The 19,941-nt window shown below is 42.7% G+C and overlaps 1 protein-coding gene across 3 annotated transcripts in view; it reads left to right on the forward strand.

The window, feature by feature from the left end:
• The window catches only part of LOC139444857 (WASH complex subunit 4-like), a 74,680-nt gene that overhangs the window by 14,815 nt on the left and 39,924 nt on the right, over positions 1–19,941 (forward strand). For all 3 annotated transcript variants that reach the window (XM_071225846.1, XM_071225848.1, XM_071225847.1), the window contains exons 7-11: positions 20–123; positions 642–762; positions 3,890–4,007; positions 4,942–5,069; positions 11,940–12,100. In XM_071225846.1, coding sequence (XP_071081947.1) covers positions 20–123; positions 642–762; positions 3,890–4,007; positions 4,942–5,069; positions 11,940–12,100 — 632 coding nt within the window. The remainder of the gene's footprint in view (positions 1–19; positions 124–641; positions 763–3,889; positions 4,008–4,941; positions 5,070–11,939; positions 12,101–19,941) is intronic.

The following is a 19,941-nucleotide window of genomic DNA, read 5'->3' on the forward strand; positions in this document are numbered from 1 at the left end:
TGTATGTGGTCTCCTGTAGGTTGTGTTTGCCCACCTGGCTGACATGCTGGGCATCCTCATCACGCTGGATGAGATCATCGAGAACCATGCAAGTCTCAAGGATCACTTGACACTCTACAAGAGGTGAGTTGTTTGGGTGCTGGTTTTACCCTAGTGATATAGAAATAACTCACCATGCCTGCAACATTCACTGATATATACAAGGAACTAGGAACACTTTTCTCCGGCCAAGTTGAATTAATGGTTGATATTTCTTATTGAGTTATTGACTGATGATCTCGAATGAGTACAAAAGTTTTGTAAATTCATTTTTTTTCTGAGTTACAGCCCTTGATCCAGGATATTTTATTTGGTGCATAGTGTCTGCCACAGAAACCTCTGAAGTTAGCTTGTCTGAGAGATACTTATCAAGACTGAATTATGTTTTCCGGAGAAGATGCCTTTTGTGTGTATTTATTTCACATGCAATCATAGTTTCCAGTGATATAAAGCAGTGTAAGGCTTAATGGCACTCTTTTCATAGTTTATGTTCACTACTATATGAACAAACAAAATTCTAATGTGCGTCATGGCAGGGAATAGTGATAACACTGGTTTCTTGTTTCTGTCTATTTTGCCATTTATTACTTCTGTTGTTTCAGAATGGTGAAATCTGTTCGTCACAATCCCGCCAAGTTTAACACAACTGATGAGAAGCTGCGGCCATTTGAGAAACTCATGATGATGCTTGAAGGCAGACTTCTCGATGGCTTCATTTTCCAGGTAGTAACTGAACAAAGGGTCTTTCAGTAGTACTGCTACATTTCAGAACTATTTTCTAGGTTGATCGTTTCAAGTATGACTGTCTTTGTTGTTAGCTTTTGATAAATTAGAACAATGTTCAACACTGAAGCCATCTTGTGTCAGTGACTGATCAACAGGACATATTTGGAAATTTTAGTATAAATTGTATATTTATATACTTATCCTATCTCACACTTTACATTTCTCCCTTCTTCTCTGATCCTATGTGGGACCGTGCTTGAATCATGTTTCCAGCTTCTGAAAATAAAAATAGCCACCCAAGCCCCCCTGGTTACGTCCAAAACCTAGGCCATTAACGTGCCTTTCATGCATGCCGTGCCTGCTTGAACTGAGCATGTGTGTGCCTCTACCAATACATTCTCTTTCACAGAGCCTATAAGGCTAGAGTAAATGAGATGCGGGGATGGTTGGGTGGGCCTATCGCGTGTGAGATAGTATAAGTTTATAAATATAATATTTATACTAAATTTCCAAATTTTTAAACTTATCCTATCTCACACTTTGCATTTTATCCCACTGCTAGACAGTGTAATTTTGAATTTGTTTTAGAATTTTGATAATTGTCTAGCGTCTAAAAGAGCGGGAGAAAAAACACAATCAACCGGTGTTAATGATCCCGATACGTTACTCAAACGAAACACCATGAGATCGGGTATACATGCCAAATTTTTTTTCCTGTATGTCATTGTACATATAGAACTGCATAGCTGTAAACGCATAAGCAAAAATGGCAGACGAATTAAAACCTATTCTGGAAGGGCATTGATTCTTCAAACAAAACACAGCAACTATCTCCCACGGACCATGGTAACTATTTTAACGCTTCGTCATGGCTATCAAACACATTCAAGTTTATGAAGCAAACCAAAACGAGAAGAGGAACGATCGACAATATTCCATAGCAATGGACCTACACACCAAAACCCTACATCACAGATACCTGAGGCAGAGGAGAGCGGAATAAAGATCTTTTGTGGGTTTTTTTCTATTATTTTTGGGGGGGATTGGCCACACCTAATGGTGACTTCATGAAGTCTATACAGATGAGCTAACCCAGCCTCTAAAAGGGACTTGATGTGGGAAAATCGACATTAGAAAACACATAAGTCAACGTAAATGTTCAATGATATATTCTGTATATTCAATTGGAACCTGCAAGTATTACAAAGTATAACAGTTTATTATCTGCGTGAACTGGGGTAGGACAGTTGTTGTGCCAATTCCAACGGACCGAAGTTGTGGAGCCCTTGTACATCTGTGACTTGAATGACAGGAAGGTAGTGAGACGCGAAAACAGCATTGGACTTCCAAAAGCAACATTCCTTGTAGGGCTGCAACGGTTCACCAATACTTCGATTCGGTTCAATGCTTGATTATTTCCATTCTATTCGATTATTTTCGATTCAATTCATTAGTCTAATAATATACAATGATTCATGTATAATATGCATAAATAAGTAACAAAACGTGTATTTACTTTAACTTTTTTATTGAACAGTGCATCAGGTCATCAGGGATGATCATGTTTTTGGATAAAAACACAAGCATGTCCACATTGTCCCTACAGAGGGAAACCCTCTGAGCAGTCACAACATCCCGGGCTGTTGAAAAGACCCTCTCACTAGCCACACTTGTGGCAGGTGTGCCAAGGCACTGTTTGGCATATTTTGACAACAAGGGATACTTTCCCTCTCTCACCCTCCACTAACTCAGTGGGTCAGTCTCTAGGCTGGGCACCTCATGAACCGAATTAAAATCTAGACATTTTAGATCGAAGATCGAATCCAGAGGACAAGTACCGGTTCTCGGTGCACCAAACCGAACCGTTGCAGTGGTTGAAATGCAGTGTCAGATAGGATAAGTTTAAAAATGTCTGTTTTCTGTGTAGAACTGTGTGGAGCAGGTATGACATGTTGATTTCTGTGTAGAACTGTGTGGAGCAGATATGACATGTTATTTTCTGTGTAGAACTGTGTGGAGCAGATATGACATGTTGTTTTCTGTGTACATTGTGTGGAGCAGGTATGACATGTTATTTTCTGTGTACAACTGTGTGGAGCAGATATGACATGTTATTTTCTGTGTACAACTGTGTGGAGCAGGTATGACATGTTATTTTCTGTGTACAACTGTGTGGAGCAGGTATGACATGTTATTTTCTGTGTAGAACTGTGTGGAGCAGATATGACATGTTGTTTTCTGTGTAGAACTGTGTGGAGCAGGTGTGACATGTTGTTTTCTGTGTAGAACTGTGTGGAGCAGGTGTGACATGTTGTTTTCTGTGTACAACTGTGTGGAGCAGGTATGACATGTTGTTTTCTGTGTAGAACTGTGTGAAGCAGATATGACATGTTGTTTTCTGTGTACATTGTGTGGAGCAGGTATGACATGTGGTTTTCTGTGTAGAACTGTGTGGAGCAGGTATGAAGTGTTGTTTTCTGTGTAGAACTGTGTGGAGCAGGTATGACATGTTGTTTTCTGTGTAGAACTGTGTAGAGCAGATATGACATGTTGTTTTCTGTGTACATTGTGTGGAGCAGGTATGACATGTTGTTTTCTGTGTAGAACTGTATGGAGCAGGTATGACATGTTGTTTTCTGTGTAGAGCTGTGTAGAGCAGGTATGACATGTTGTTTTCTGTGTAGAGCTGTGTGGAGCAGGTGTGACATGTTGTTTTCTGTGTAGAACTGTGTGGAGCAGGTATGACATGTTGTTTTCTGTGTAGAACTCTGTGGAGCAGATATGACATATTGTTTTCTGTGTAGAACTGTGTGGAGCAGGTATGACATGTTGTTTTCTGTGTAAAACTGTGTGGAGCAGGTGTGACATGTTGTTTTCTGTGTAGAACTGTGTGGAGCAGGTGTGACGTGTTGTTTTCTGTGTAGAACTGTGTGGAGCAGATATGACATGTTGTTTTCTGTGTAAAACTGTGTGGAGCAGGTGTGACATGTTGTTTTCTGTGTAGAACTGTGTGGAGCAGGTGTGACATGTTGTTTTCTGTGTAGAGCTGTGTGGAGCAGGTGTGACATGTTGTTTTCTGTGTAGAACTGTGTGGAGCAGGTATGACATGTTGTTTTCTGTGTAGAACTGTGTGGAGCAGGTGTTTGATGACCACCGTGTCAACGTCTCCAAGAACAGTGCATTTGCAGAGGAGTTTGCCGTCAACATCCGGGATTATGTCATGGAGCTTGAGAGCAGGATGGGTAGGACAATCTTCATGATCTTTGAGACTTGATGTTCACAGTAAAATAAGGACACTGATGTACACCATTTACAAATGTAATACATATATGTAAAACAATACATGCAGCCCTATGACATGTGTGTGAAAAGTCATATTGTATTCCTGTTGAAATATTTTAGTTATGCATCATTCTTATTTTTGAAGTATTTATAGATGAAATGTCTGAAATGCCACTTCCAGAGGCAAGGGCGTTGACAGTTTCCTTCCTTGCTGAACTTGGCTGGAATTCCGATTTACATTTTAGCTGGACTAATGAGTCCATGCATAGTCCAATCAAATTCGAAGGAGACATCCAGTTTGTAAACAATATTGTTTCAACATGCAGATTTCAGTCGACTGAAGGATTTGCAAAGCATGAGTACTGCTAACTGGGCGTCGACAGATATTTTGCAAATCTTTTCATGTTTTAAATCAAGGTGCTCAAGTGATTTGATGCACTTCGCACATTTGCTTTTGTGCAAAGTGGTTGTAGCACTGCAGAAGCATGGCCTCAAATTTACACTCGCCTGATGATTTGTACAGTAAAACAGCTGCATAAAAACCCTTACCTCGCGGCTAGATGACAAATACATGTGGTTACAAGTTGACAGTTCAAAATGTACAATATGTTCATATATTCATTATCATGAACACTGAACACATAAATTCATGAAACATTGCATGTGATGCATTAGGCCAGTATTGGCCCACAGAGACGTGATCGGGTTTTACCTTTGGCGTCAGGATTAAATTAAATCATTATTTTGTTATTGGTTGTAAGTTTTTCAAATCAAATTATGTGGTCATCATCACTGAAACCAGTGGAGCCCTGTGAGGAGCCCTCTAATATAGATGTGGATGTAAACAATTAAATGATGCTACATGTCTCATGAAGGTTATTCTGTGTTGTTTAGGTGAGGTGAACGAGATAGATCAGCGGTACAGATTTGTGGGGGCCTGTGGTCTCTATGTGCTCCATTTCCAGATATTCCGGGTCTTGGACAAGAAGCTGTTTAAAGCCCTCTGGGATATCTACAAGAAGGTAGCATATTGAGTGTGGTACAGGTCCAACCAAGGCTATTGTGGGGAGGTACCTTACCCTGACTTATACTAATTGGCTTATCTCTTCTATTCTCAAAATCTAATACAGTGGTCCCTCGCTACAACGCTACCAATGGGGTCCAAATAATTGGTGGGCGTTATAGACGATGAGCCGTTTAACCGAGGCCGAGGCGGGGGAGCGCGCTCGGCAAATCTCAAATCATCAATATGTGTTTATCTCACGTCACGTCAAAATAGTATATATTTTTATGGACCTAGATCTACCTGTAATATCATTCATTTATTAAATCTGTCACATTTCACAATGTCTGAAATACGTATTCCATTTCAATTTATCATTTTTTATCTATAAATTAAAAAATTATTCACTATTTCCCGCGATGTTATTGAAATTAAAATTCTCGGACACACATTTCGACAACGGGTCCGCATCGAACATGTCAAAGAGCAAAATAAAGACGTTTTAAGCAAATCTTTAAATATATAATACAAACTGATAAATAAAATCAACAAAAATATATCTAAAAGTAATCAAACTTACATCTAAGTTATTATTTCTATCGTTACGTGCGATCGCGTGTAATGTAAGTCAAATGACATCTCGGCTTTCGTCGCCTCGGACACAACGTTTAATGCAAAAATATATGCATGAAAAATCTTTGTCACAGCTCGTAACCTAGCACGATACATTCACGAAGTTCCATATTTTAAATATATATCGTGATTTCCTGCTTAAAACGTTCAGAATAACACGATTTAACAAAAAAATCTTTCGCCAACTTCTGAAATTTATCAAACTAGAGCTTGGTATCACAGCTATAATTTGATTGGCTGCCTGAGGTCACGTGCTCAAAATAACCAATCACGAAGCTTGTAGCAGATTTTCGGCAAGAAAGCATCATTAGAAACAAATTTTAATCCAATGAAATCGCTTGTTATAACTACGGAAAAAAAACAAAAACGATGTTACGAAAGCGCGATTACGAATTGAATGACCGCCGTGTTGTAACAGCAACTACATTTGTGTGACAGTGTCGCCTCAAATTGGATTGCCCACTAATTAAGAATATAAACTTCGCTTGTGGTTCTCTTTTATTGCATGCATGCGCTTCTAAGATCAAAGGATGTATAGTGTGAAAAGTTAACTAGTTGAACAATCGTATTTCCGGGACTTGCCGCGAATGTTTTCAAACAGATTATTAGAACTTCATTCAGCAACAAACGGTTGATTATGCAATTAGAAGCGTTATGTGCAAATGAACAACGAACAACAATACAATTATGTCTGTGTAAAACTCTTAGTATTAAAAGTGTACATAAATTTTGGGAGCCATGCGTTACCGCGCGTAGTAACCGAGGTAGCGCTTTATCGAAGAGCACAATAGCGAGGGATCACAGTGGAAACTTCTTCCCAGTAAACAGAAAACATCTTACCCAAACACACCCTTTTCACCTGTAGTCACACAGGAACCACAGAACCAACCAATCTGAACCATCACTCTCATATTTTCACATCAGCCAGCTTGTTGAAAATCTTTTTCTTGTGCTCATAATCTAAAACATCCTTACCAAAGTTGCCCTCCCCGATTAGGTTTTTGGTTCAGATTACCCTTTCTAAACATCCCTTCATCTTATTCAGTGATTATTTTTATATTTTAGCAAGAAATCTTTCTTATTTTGGCTCTTTGAAATTCTGCCTCTTTTTTTTTCATGATGAGAATGTGGATTCCATGTCGGCTACACATCTTCGAATGTGATCCCCACCCAATTTGCTCTACCCACATTACACACTACTGTAATGCAGAACAGAAATGCCAATCTGCTCCCTGCTGGATGGTGAAGAATTTGCTGAATATATTTATGCTATCAAGAGAAAAGCTACACCATCCTCTCCTTCAGATGAAAACATAGGGTTTAAAAATTGAGGATGACATTGAGATTGAGCTTCCCTTGTCGCAGACTGCTCTGTCGTCTTAACTCAGACTTGTTCCCTTGGCAGTAGGAGTGTTAACACGCTACTGAAGGGTGCCTCAAGTATGAAGTCGAAAAAGAGGTCTCTATCTTCGTCTTCTGACCCTGACAAAGATAAAGAAGTCTTCCTTGTCTTCTTCAAAGCCATCTTCCTCACGCCCTCACCTCCACAAAGACAAAGTCATAGTCCTCCAACCGGGTGTCCACAAAACCGTCCTCCTCTGGGAAGAAAGATACCTGCATGAAACCCTCCACCCCTGCCAAGTGTCAGACGTTCGTCAGTCCTCTGACCTCTACGCAGACTGGGCCTTTCAAGTAGACAAAGACCTCCGCGCAGCCTGCGCCATACTCGACTCAGAAGTAGCAACGTTCTGTGGTCTGCAGAAGAAAAGCTCTTCCACATCAATCACCAAGACTTTCGAGTCAGTAATCCGGGCAATATCTCACTAATGAAAAGAACAAACAACCCAACTATGACCTCCAAGGCCCAACTCAGTTGGCAACCCTTCTGAGGTTAATATTTCAGCAGTACAAGTTAACAGACTGAATCTAGTATTCAAAGCAAGACAAATCCAAGGAGCATCCAATGTCTTAAAAGTTGCCCTGTCTAGACCATCAGTATCGTTGCCAACAGAATGGATGCTAATTCCAGAAGCATTGCAACTGGCAGGAGGTTGCCAATCGGTGGACCTATTTGCAAACAGGTTCAACAGACAGGTTCGTCTCCCAGTAGCAGACCCTCAGGCTTGGTCCAACAATGTGCTGGCAATATTGTAGGAGGGCTTCATGCGTATGCAGCTCACCACCAGCTCATACCACTGGTTTTAGAGAAGATCATTCATAACAAGAACCATCCACTGCTTTTGGTTGGGCCTTATTGGCCAGGGAGAACATGGTTTCCGGACCTTATCACAACAGCAGCAAAACCAACTTTAAAGCTCCCGAACTGGCCAAATCTACTTCATCATCCACCCTCAAAACATCTATGGTGCATATAGCAAACAGCCTCTCAAGACAAGCAGCTAAGGCAGTCTCCTTATCACTCTGAAGATTCACAAGGAACTTGTACAATGATAAGTGTGTCATCTCAAGGGCACAAGAAACCTCAAGGATTCAACCGTAGGAGCTTATATTGCAGCAGTCAGCTCTGTCTTTACTATGACTCACGGAGAAAAGCTCAGTGGAGTTCCTGAACTGATAGCCCTACAGATATCCTACAAAGTTGAGGATCAACAGAAAAAGCATGGGATATAGACATAGTGCTGCACCATCTTACCAGCGATATATATGGACCAGCAGAAGAAGCTGGGTTCAAACATCTGACACATGAGACATTGTTTTTCCTGGCTCTAGCTACAGCAGCCAGTGTCAGAAATACCTGCACACAAGAGATCTTGTTTCTACTGGCACTAGCTACAGCAGCCAGAGAGTCAGAAATACATGCACACAAGAGACCTTGTTTCTCCTTGCACTAGCTGCAGCAGCCAGAGTGTCAGAAATACCTGCACACAAGAGACCTTGTTTCTCCTGGCACTAGCTACAGCAGCCAGAGTGTCAGAAATACATGCACACAAGAGACCTTGTTTCTCCTGGCACTAGCTACAGCAGCCAGAGTGTCAGAAATACATGCACACAAGAGACCTTGTTTCTCCTTGCTCTAGCTACAGCAGCCAGAGAGTCAGAAATACATGCACACAAGAGACCTTGTTTCTCCTGGCACTAGCTACAGCAGCCAGAGTGTCAAAAATACATGCACACAAGAGACCTTGTTTCTCCTTGCACTAGCTACAGCAGCCAGAGGGTCAGAAATACATGCACACAAGAGACCTTGTTTCTCCTGGCACTAGCTACAGCAGTCAGAGAGTCAGAAATACATGCACACAAGAGACCTTGTTTCTCCTGGCACTAGCTACAGCAGCCAGAGTGTCAGAAATACATGCACACAAGAGACCTTGTTTCTCCTGGCACTAGCTACAGCAGTCAGAGAGTCAGAAATACATGCACACAAGAGACCTTGTTTCTCCTGGCACTAGCTGCAGCAGCCAGAGTGTCAGAAATACATGCACACAAGAGACCTTGTTTCTCCTGGCACTAGCTACAGCAGCCAGAGTGTCAGAAATACATGCACACAAGAGACCTTGTTTCTCCTGGCACTAGCTACAGCAGTCAGAGAGTCAGAAATACATGCACACAAGAGACCTTGTTTCTCCTGGCACTAGCTGCAGCAGCCAGAGAGTCAGAAATACATGCACACAAGAGACCTTGTTTCTCCTGGCACTAGCTACAGCAGCCAGAGTGTCAGAAATACATGCACACAAGAGACCTTGTTTCTCTTGGCACTAGCTACAGCAGCCAGAGAGTCAGAAATACCTGCACACAAGAGACCTTGTTTCTCCTGGCACTAGCTGCAGCAGCCAGAGAGTCAGAAATACATGCACACAAGAGACCTTGTTTCTCCTGGCACTAGCTACAGCAGCCAGAGTGTCAAAAATACATGCACACAAGAGACCTTGTTTCTCCTTGCACTAGCTACAGCAGCCAGAGGGTCAGAAATACATGCACACAAGAGACCTTGTTTCTCCTGGCACTAGCTACAGCAGCCAGAGTGTCAGAAATACATGCACACAAGAGACCTTGTTTCTCCTGGCACTAGCTACAGCAGTCAGAGAGTCAGAAATACATGCACACAAGAGACCTTGTTTCTCCTGGCACTAGCTACAGCAGCCAGAGTGTCAGAAATACATGCACACAAGAGACCTTGTTTCTCCTGGCACTAGCTACAGCAGTCAGAGAGTCAGAAATACATGCACACAAGAGACCTTGTTTCTCCTGGCACTAGCTGCAGCAGCCAGAGAGTCAGAAATACATGCACACAAGAGACCTTGTTTCTCCTGGCACTAGCTACAGCAGTCAGAGTGTCAGAAATACATGCACACAAGAGACCTTGTTTCTCCTGGCACTAGCTACAGCAGCCAGAGTGTCAGAAATACATGCACACAAGAGACCTTGTTTCTCTTGGCACTAGCTACAGCAGCCAGAGAGTCAGAAATACCTGCACACAAGAGACCTTGTTTCTCCTGGCACTAGCTACAGCAGCCAGAGTGCAGCCAGAGTGTCAGAAATGCATGCACACAAAAGACGTTGTTTCTCCTTGCCCTAGCTGCAGCAGCCAGAGTGTCAGAAATACATGCACACAAGAGACCTTGTTTCTCCTGGCACTAGCTACAGCAGCCAGAGGGTCAGAAATACATGCACACAAGAGACCTTGTTTCTCCTGGCACTAGCTACAGCAGCCAGAGTGTCAGAAATACCTGCACACAAGAGACATTGTTTCTCCTTGCACTAGCTACAGCAGTCAGAGTGATAGAAATACATGCACACAAGAGACCTTGTTTCTCCTGGCACTAGCTACAGCAGCCAGAGAGTCAGAAATACATGCACACAAGAGACCTTGTTTCTCCTGGCACTAGCTACAGCAGCCAGAGTGTCAGAAATACATGCACACAAGAGACCTTGTTTCTCCTGGCACTAGCTACAGCAGCCAGAGTGCAGCCAGAGTGTCAGAAATGCATGCACACAAAAGACGTTGTTTCTCTTTGCCCTAGCTGCAGCAGCCAGAGTGTCAGAAATACATGCACACAAGAGACCTTGTTTCTCCTGGCACTAGCTACAGCAGCCAGAGAGTCAGAAATACCTGCACACAAGAGACCTTGTTTCTCCTGGCACTAGCTACAGCAGCCAGAGTGTCAGAAATACCTGCACACAAGAGACATTGTTTCTCCTTGCACTAGCTACAGCAGTCAGAGTGATAGAAATACATGCACACAAGAGACCTTGTTTCTCCTGGCACTAGCTACAGCAGCCAGAGTGTCAGAAATACATGCACACAAGAGACCTTGTTTCTCCTGGCACTAGCTACAGCAGCCAGAGTGATAGAAATACATGCACACAAGCGACGTTGCTTCTCCTTGCCCTAGCTGCAGCAGCCAGAGAGTCAGAAATACCTGCACACAAGAGACCTTGTTTCTCCTGGCACTAGCTACAGCAGCCAGAGTGTCAGAAATACATGCACACAAGCGACCTTGTTTCTCCTGGCACTAGCTACAGCAGTCAGAGTGATAGAAATACATGCACACAAGCGACGTTGTTTCTCCTTGCCCTAGCTGCAGCAGCCAGAGTGTCAGAAATACATGCACACAAGAGACCTTGTTTCTCCTGGCACTAGCTACAGCAGCCAGAGTGATAGAAATACATGCACACAAGAGACCTTGTTTCTCCTTGCCCTAGCTACAGCAGCCAGAGTGTCAGAAATACATGCACACAAGAGACCTTGTTTCTCCTGGCACTAGCTACAGCAGCCAGAGTGATAGAAATACATGCACACAAGAGACCTTGTTTCTCCTGGCACTAGCTACAGCAGCCAGAGTGCAGCCAGAGTGTCAGAAATACATGCACACAAGAGACCTTGTTTCTCCTTGCTCTAGCTACAGCAGCCAGAGTGTCAGAAATACCTGCACACAAGAGACCTTGTTTCTCCTGGCACTAGCTACAGCAGCCAGAGTGCAGCAGTGTCAAAAATACATGCACATAAGCTATTTCTACTACGTTTTGGGAATAAGAAGAGATGAGCAAATTCGGTGATTAGTGGACATTTTTATCCATAAATTATTGTTTTTAAAAAGCAAATAATTTTATTGTGATCCTATTTCAGTATCTCACTGGTGCTCATAGGTTAAATAAAGTAAATGTCACTGTCTGCCACACTTTGAACTTTCCTCCCACAAGATACTGATATGGAGTTGTATGACAGACATTATCTTGAAACACAGTTGAACGCAACTGTTCAGCTGTAACTGACCATCCATCCTTGACTGGACAGGTGCCCTGCATCCATCTGATAGGCAACGTGGTGTGGTTTCCTAACAACTTCCTCACAACCAAGATGCCCAACCTCGCCCAGCTGTTGGACCGCAAGGCCCAGTCGGCCGTTGGCCCCTCCCAGACTGCCTGGCTCACGGCACGGACACAGATGCTCACCAAGTAGGTCGTTGTTGTGTCGAGACCCACAGCTGTGTGTTGGTGTGACAATGTGTGTTAGATGCTCACCAAGTAGGTCGTTGTTGTGACGAGACACAGATCTGTGTGTTGGTGTGACGAGACCCACAGCTGTGTGTTGGTGTGACAATGTGTGTTAGATGCTCACCAAGTAGGTCGTTGTTGTGACGAGACACAGATCTGTGTGTTGGTGTGACGAGACCCAGAGCTGTGTGTTGGTGTGACAATGTGTGTTAGATGCTCACCAAGTAGGTCGTTGTTGTGACGAGACACAGATCTGTGTGTTGGTGTGACGAGACCCAGAGCTGTGTGTTGGTGTGACAATGTGTGTTAGATGCTCACCAAGTAGGTCGTTGTTGTGACGAGACACAGATCTGTGTGTTGGTGTGACGAGACACAGACCTGTGTGTTGGTGTGACAATGTGTGTTAGATGAACAAGCTTAGACCAGGAAAATTAGATCTTGGAGCATTAGGTGTTTGAGCATTAGTTGTTTGAGCTATTTTCTGTATCATATGAACTCGTGACTTTGTCATAACTGTCTTTTACCTGTAACTAGATCTAGCTAGGTGTATGACAAGATTAGCCAAGCCAATGACAAAAATGTAGCTAGGTGTATGACAAAGATCTATGTGTATGACAAAGATCTAGCCAGGTGTATAACAGAGATCTAGCTAGATATGTGACAAAGATCTTGGTGTATGACAAAGATCTAGCTAAGTGTATGACAAAGATTTAGCTTGGTGTATGATAAAGATCGTGGTATATGGCAAAGATCTCGCCAGTTTTAGGGCAATGATCTATCCAGGTGTATGACAAAGATCTAGCCCTATGTATGACAAAGATCTAGCCCTATGTATGGCAAAGATCTCGCCGGTTGTAGGGCAATGATCTAGGGCAATGATCTAGCCCTATGTATGACAAAGATCTAGCCAGATGTATGACAAAGATCTAGCCCTATGTATGGCAAAGATCTAGCCAGGTGTATGACAAAGATCTAGCCCTATATTTGCCAAAGATCTAGCCAAATGTATGTCAAAGATCTAGCCAGATGTATGGCAAAGATCTAGCCAGGTGTATGACAAAGATCTAGCCCTATATATGCCAAAGATCTAGCCAAATGTATAACAGTACCTCACCATCATCATGATCATCGCTGGCCTCATCTAACCATGTACACTCTCTCTTCCTCCTCCGTGCTGCAGACACAGGTGGGTACCCCCTGCATCATCACTGTCTTAGTGTCTTTGGGGGATGCTACTGACACTGCCGGCAATGTCCACACATTTATTGGAATAAGTTTTTCTTGCATATTTTTCTGCCTCTCTTTCCATGACCTTGACCTTGTTTTTGATAAACATAAACATTGTTCCTTTTCCAACCTCATTAAAATCAGATCTACATTCTCACTGCTGCAAAACAAAGATCTAAGGACATCCCATTACGGGTCATGTCAGAAGCACTTTTCATCCGACCAATCAAAGCGTCACTTATCAGATCATGAAACCTCGAAAAGGTTAACATGGGGATTCCGAACGACAGTTACTGCCAGCAGGACTGGCTCCATCTAAATCATCATCTGTCTCTGGCCTCTGTGGGATAAACATCTGAACGGAGGGATGCACTGCCATACAATCGCTACCATATATTAGATATTCCGCAATGTTCATTTGTTCAGTTTTCAAAATTTTAATCGAGAACTTTGTTAACATATTTTTCAAGCATAGTCTGAAATGGAAGCCGCAGGTTGAAACGAATGACGTTAAGCTCGAAAAAGCTGCTTGCTAATTGGCTAATGTCGACTTCTTGTTAGTCATTTCAGTGGTGGGTAAAAGTTCGCGACATGACCTGTAATGGGATGTCCTCAGATCTTTGTTTAGCGATAGCGAGAATCTGATTTTAATGAGATTGTTCCTTGTCATGACCAATAGATGATTACCATCATGACGGATTTAGAATAGAGGAGACCATTGTTTGAAATACTCATCGATTCAAACTGACTTAATTTCAAACTGACTAGTTCCCAGAGATCGACTTTGATCTTGCTTAGTATGTTATTTTGCTATGTCCAAAGCTCAGAATTTTCAGGTCTTTTATCTGATATATCAGTTTCTGTGGTGCAGTGGCGTTGCTGAATGGTTGCTGTGTAGTGAAAGACTCACTCACTAGATGCGCCATCATACAGACTTTCCCCCTGCCTTCGTGGTGTAGTGGATAGAGTGTCTGCCTGAAGAGGGGAAGGTCTGTGGTTCGATCCCCTGGTCGTCTCTTACCAAAATATGTTAAAAGATGGTACTTGTTATTACCCTGCCTGGCTCAGCATTAAGGGGATAAAACAAGGACTGGTCAGCTCAGAGTGTCTGCAGGGTGTGTGGGGGGTATTCATGTTAAACTGCAACTTGGTATCTCAGTGGGCTAGCTCTAAAACAATGGCTCAAGGCCATAATAAATTAATTGCTAGATTATCATCCGCTTTATTTTTCAAAAGTGGGGAGGGAGGCTTTTTATTTGTCATGTTTTATTTTCTATGAAAGTGGTCAAGTTGAAGACTGGACACCTTGGTAGGAACAACAGACGACTGAAATAACAAAGATAATATTTAAACATTGATTTCAATAGTAGCAGTCGGAAGTATCTGTGTCAAACCTATTTCCGTTGTAATCGTGCGTGTATAAATTTAACTTTCCCTACAAACAAACTTGTTGAAGAGTCATAGACTTTTGCAAAGGACAGACTTACCTTTGCACACCCTCCTGTATTTTCCAAATAGTGAGCACCATCTTGACAGTTGTTATCAAGGGATGATAATCTAGCTACCGGTAGTAATTTATGATGGTCTAAGCATAAGTCAGGAATGGAAGAAGCAGACATACAGACATGCTTACACGTCGCTATATACTCAGCAGTTCACTAGGCTTACTAGGATTGTCCAACTGTAGGCCATGTGCAGGGATTTCTGTCTGTTTACACACATAGCCAGGTCCTGTGTCAAGTCAGTAGCATCCCCTTCATCAGTTCTCTCTTTCACATAACACATTAAGTTTCCAGCTGTGTTGAACTAACCCCTTATGTCACCATGGTAACGAATATTAATCATGTCATTAGTTGGTGTTGTCTTAATGTTGTAGTAGTTCATCCACTTTTTACTGATTTTATTAGCTTGTTGTTGTCAGCTAACATGGAGGATTTGTCTGTTGATCATTACCTCTCACCGGTCAGTGGTAGAAGTGGTCTTAGATTCATAAATCCTCTTTGCAGGGTTACGTCCCTTAGTTGTACCAGGATCTTATTATCATTGGTTTGAATCCCTGATTCACCTTGAGGATGATCCGTACAGTTTTATTTGTCAGTAACATGATGGCGGTTTTCTCCAACATGGTAAATGTTAGACCTACACAATCTCATGTCACTCAGATCTTTTACTCCAATCCTCACATTGTGAAGATCTCACGACACCTCTTCAGGAGATCACATCAGGTAAATATTTGTTAGCAAAGTTATACTCCTAATCTAAATGATACTTTGTGGGTTCTTGAGCCAATCAGATCTCAGCTTTTTACACTGCTTTATTCAGAAATTACAATCTAAGCAATCGGAAACTGTTACAGAAGAATACCATATCTCGATAGACCGTTTTGGATGTAGATGCCGTGGCACTCAGTTTTGATGGATATTGGCCAGACTTACCTGTTGCAACTTATTTTCATCTGTGATTTGTCATGAACCTGACCCATTCACCATACATCATATACAGTTTGCTTTTTTCGATCACAAGAATGAAGTGGCAAATTTTGAATTTCATAATTTCATTTTGAAATATCTAATATTTTACATATGTAAACTCTGCCAACAAGATCAAAATATGCATGCAATATACTGTATTTTCTAAACATTTTGATCCATATTAACTAGTACTGCTCATCGTGGGTACCGGTAATGTGGTGCTGCATTTGTAGTGCACAGAAATGACGGGATGTAGAAAATATCCTCTACAATATAACAGAGCAGCATTCTTAACTCCCCCGTTGTATTTGTGGGGCTGAATACTTCACACACTCGTACTTAGAAACCTCCTAGTCAGTGTCCTGAGATCATCATGCACAGAGGAATGAAGTCGTATAAAATATAAGATATAAAGGAGATTGCGCCCAGCATCACTTGGAGGTTGTCCTCCAACACTGACATGCTGTCAAGTGACTGGAGTACTGTTGAACGCAGCATTGAACCCAACCCAGTAGCATCTCTCGTCTCCGTACCTCATCCTGGCCTGTGTCCCGCTTCAGTGATGCCTAAGTCTAGCCCTGCTCCGTGTTGTGCACCCAACCCAGTAGCATCTCTGGTCTCCGTACCTCATCCTGGCCTGTGTCCCGCTTCAGTGATGCCTAAGTCTAGCTCTGCTCCATGTTGTCCATTGCTTGCTGCTCCTGCCACTGAGACTCCATCACTCCCACAAGTCTGGAGTCTATTATCTCCTCATGATCTTCATGTTGAGCTCCACTGGGTGGTTTCCCTGCAGACTTCACATCATCAGTCCGAACTAGAACAACTGAAGTACTGACGCATCAGTCCGAACTAGAACAACTGAAGTACTGACGCATCAGTCCGAACTACAACAACTGAAGTACTGACGTGTTTCAAGGTCAACCATCTTGAAAATAGTTTTCCATCAACTACACAAATATTCCTGTTCTTAATCAGTAATTAGTCTTAATTAAGCACGTATAGGTCTGTTGATAGAAGTCAATATATTGATTAATTACACAAATTAGACTTAGAATGTGAATTGAATAAGTAGTTACTTTGATTCATTGTAATGTTTCATCGACTGTGAGACTATCAAGCAACATGTCCTTCATCATGGTCAGGTTGCTTGAAACATTATGTAAATGTTTGTTGAAAAATAGGAATGAATTTATGAAAATCTTACCAAGGGTTGGGGTGGGGGAATATTTACCAAGGCTTAATATTTGAGATAATTATGCTCTGATGATTATTGTGCTAACACTTCCATCGTGCATTGTGAATTGTATCAGGAGACTTATCGTAGGAACATTTAGATGGATCTATCTATCAATTAATGGCAGCCTCACAAGTTTGACACAGTAGTGGACGTCAGCATGCTGATTGTTGTTGTTGTTGTTATTATTGGCTATCTGTGACAGCATGTTCCAAGTCATTTGTTTATGTTTCTACACTAACCCTTTTGTGTTGTGATGGTATTCGGAATGAGTTGACTGAAGGAAGGCTTATGTTGACATATTGCGACTGAGACAGGATGTTACGGCTGGTTTGTGTAGTGAGGGCTAATGTTGATGTATACCCACTGAGACAGGATGTTATGGCTGGTTTGTGTAGTGAGGGCTAATGTTGATGTATACCCACTGAGACAGGATGTTATGGCTGGTTTGTGTAGTGAGGGCTAATGTTGATGTATACCCACTGAGACAGGATGTTACGGCTGGTTTGTGTAGTGAGTGCTAATGTTGATGTATACCCACTGAGACAGGATGTTACAGCTGGTTTGTGTAGTGAGGGCTAATGTTGATGTATACCCACTGAGACAGGATGTTACGGCTGGTTTGTGTAGTGAGGGCTAATGTTGATGTATACCCACTGAGACAGGATGTTACGGCTGGTTTGTGTAGTGAGGGCTAATGTTGATGTATGCCCACTGAGACAGGATGTTATGGCTGGTTTGTGTAGTGAGGGCTAATGTTGATGTATACCCACTGAGACAGGATGTTACAGCTGGTTTGTGTAGTGAGGGCTAATGTTGATGTATACCCACTGAGACAGGATGTTACAGCTGGTTTGTGTAGTGAGGGCTAATGTTGATGTATGCCCACTGAGACAGGATGTTACGGCTGGTTTGTGTAGTGAGGGCTAATGTTGATGTATACCCACTGAGACAGGATGTTACAGCTGGTTTGTGTAGTGAGGGCTAATGTTGATGTATACCCACTGAGACAGGATGTTATGGCTGGTTTGTGTAGTGAGGGCTAATGTTGACGTATGCCCACTGAGACAGGATGTTACAGCTGGTTTGTGTAGTGAGGGCTAATGTTGATGTATACCCACTGAGACAGGATGTTATGGCTGGTTTGTGTAGTGAGGGCTAATGTTGATGTATGCCCACTGAGACAGGATGTTACAGCTGGTTTGTGTAGTGAGGGCTAATGTTGATGTATACCCACTGAGACAGGATGTTATGGCTGGTTTGTGTAGTGAGGGCTAATGTTGACGTATGCCCACTGAGACAGGATGTTACAGCTGGTTTGTGTAGTGAGGGCTAATGTTGACGTATGCCCACTGAGACAGGATGTTACAGCTGGTTTGTGTAGTGAGGGCTAATGTTGATGTATACCCACTGAGACAGGATGTTACGGCTGGTTTGTGTAGTGAGGGCTAATGTTGACGTATGCCCACTGAGACAGGATGTTATGGCTGGTTTGTGTAGTGAGGGCTAATGTTGATGTATACCCACTGAGACAGGATGTTACGGCTGGTTTGTGTAGTGAGGGCTAATGTTGATGTATACCCACTGAGACAGGATGTTACGGCTGGTTTGTGTAGTGAGGGCTAATGTTGATGTATACCCACTGAGACAGGATGTTATGGCTGGTTTGTGTAGTGAGGGCTAATGTTGATGTATGCCCACTGAGACAGGATGTTACAGCTGGTTTGTGTAGTGAGGGCTAATGTTGATGTATGCCCACTGAGACAGGATGTTATGGCTGGTTTGTGTAGTGAGGGCTAATGTTGATGTATACCCACTGAGACAGGATGTTACGGCTGGTTTGTGTAGTGAGGGCTAATGTTGATGTATACCCACTGAGACAGGATGTTACGGCTGGTTTGTGTAGTGAGTGCTAATGTTGATGTATACCCACTGAGACAGGATGTTACTGCTGGTTTGTGTAGTGAGGGCTAATGTTGATGTATACCCACTGAGACAGGATGTTACGGCTGGTTTGTGTAGTGAGGGCTAATGTTGATGTATACCCACTGAGACAGGATGTTATGGCTGGTTTGTGTAGTGAGGGCTAATGTTGACGTATGCCCACTGAGACAGGATGTTACAGCTGGTTTGTGTAGTGAGGGCTAATGTTGATGTATACCCACTGAGACAGGATGTTATGGCTGGTTTGTGTAGTGAGGGCTAATGTTAATGTATGCCCACTGAGACAGGATGTTACAGCTGGTTTGTGTAGTGAGGGCTAATGTTGATGTATACCCACTGAGACAGGATGTTATGGCTGGTTTGTGTAGTGAGGGCTAATGTTGACGTATGCCCACTGAGACAGGATGTTACAGCTGGTTTGTGTAGTGAGGGCTAATGTTGACGTATGCCCACTGAGACAGGATGTTACAGCTGGTTTGTGTAGTGAGGGCTAATGTTGATGTATACCCACTGAGACAGGATGTTACGGCTGGTTTGTGTAGTGAGGGCTAATGTTGACGTATGCCCACTGAGACAGGATGTTATGGCTGGTTTGTGTAGTGAGGGCTAATGTTGATGTATACCCACTGAGACAGGATGTTACGGCTGGTTTGTGTAGTGAGGGCTAATGTTGATGTATACCCACTGAGACAGGATGTTACGGCTGGTTTGTGTAGTGAGGGCTAATGTTGATGTATACCCACTGAGACAGGATGTTATGGCTGGTTTGTGTAGTGAGGGCTAATGTTGATGTATGCCCACTGAGACAGGATGTTACAGCTGGTTTGTGTAGTGAGGGCTAATGTTGATGTATGCCCACTGAGACAGGATGTTATGGCTGGTTTGTGTAGTGAGGGCTAATGTTGATGTATACCCACTGAGACAGG

Source organism: Haliotis cracherodii, unplaced genomic scaffold (assembly GCF_022045235.1).
Source record: "Haliotis cracherodii isolate W230 unplaced genomic scaffold, xgHalCrac1.p SCAF_6, whole genome shotgun sequence".
In the NCBI taxonomy this organism is placed as follows: Eukaryota; Metazoa; Mollusca; class Gastropoda; order Lepetellida; family Haliotidae; genus Haliotis; species Haliotis cracherodii.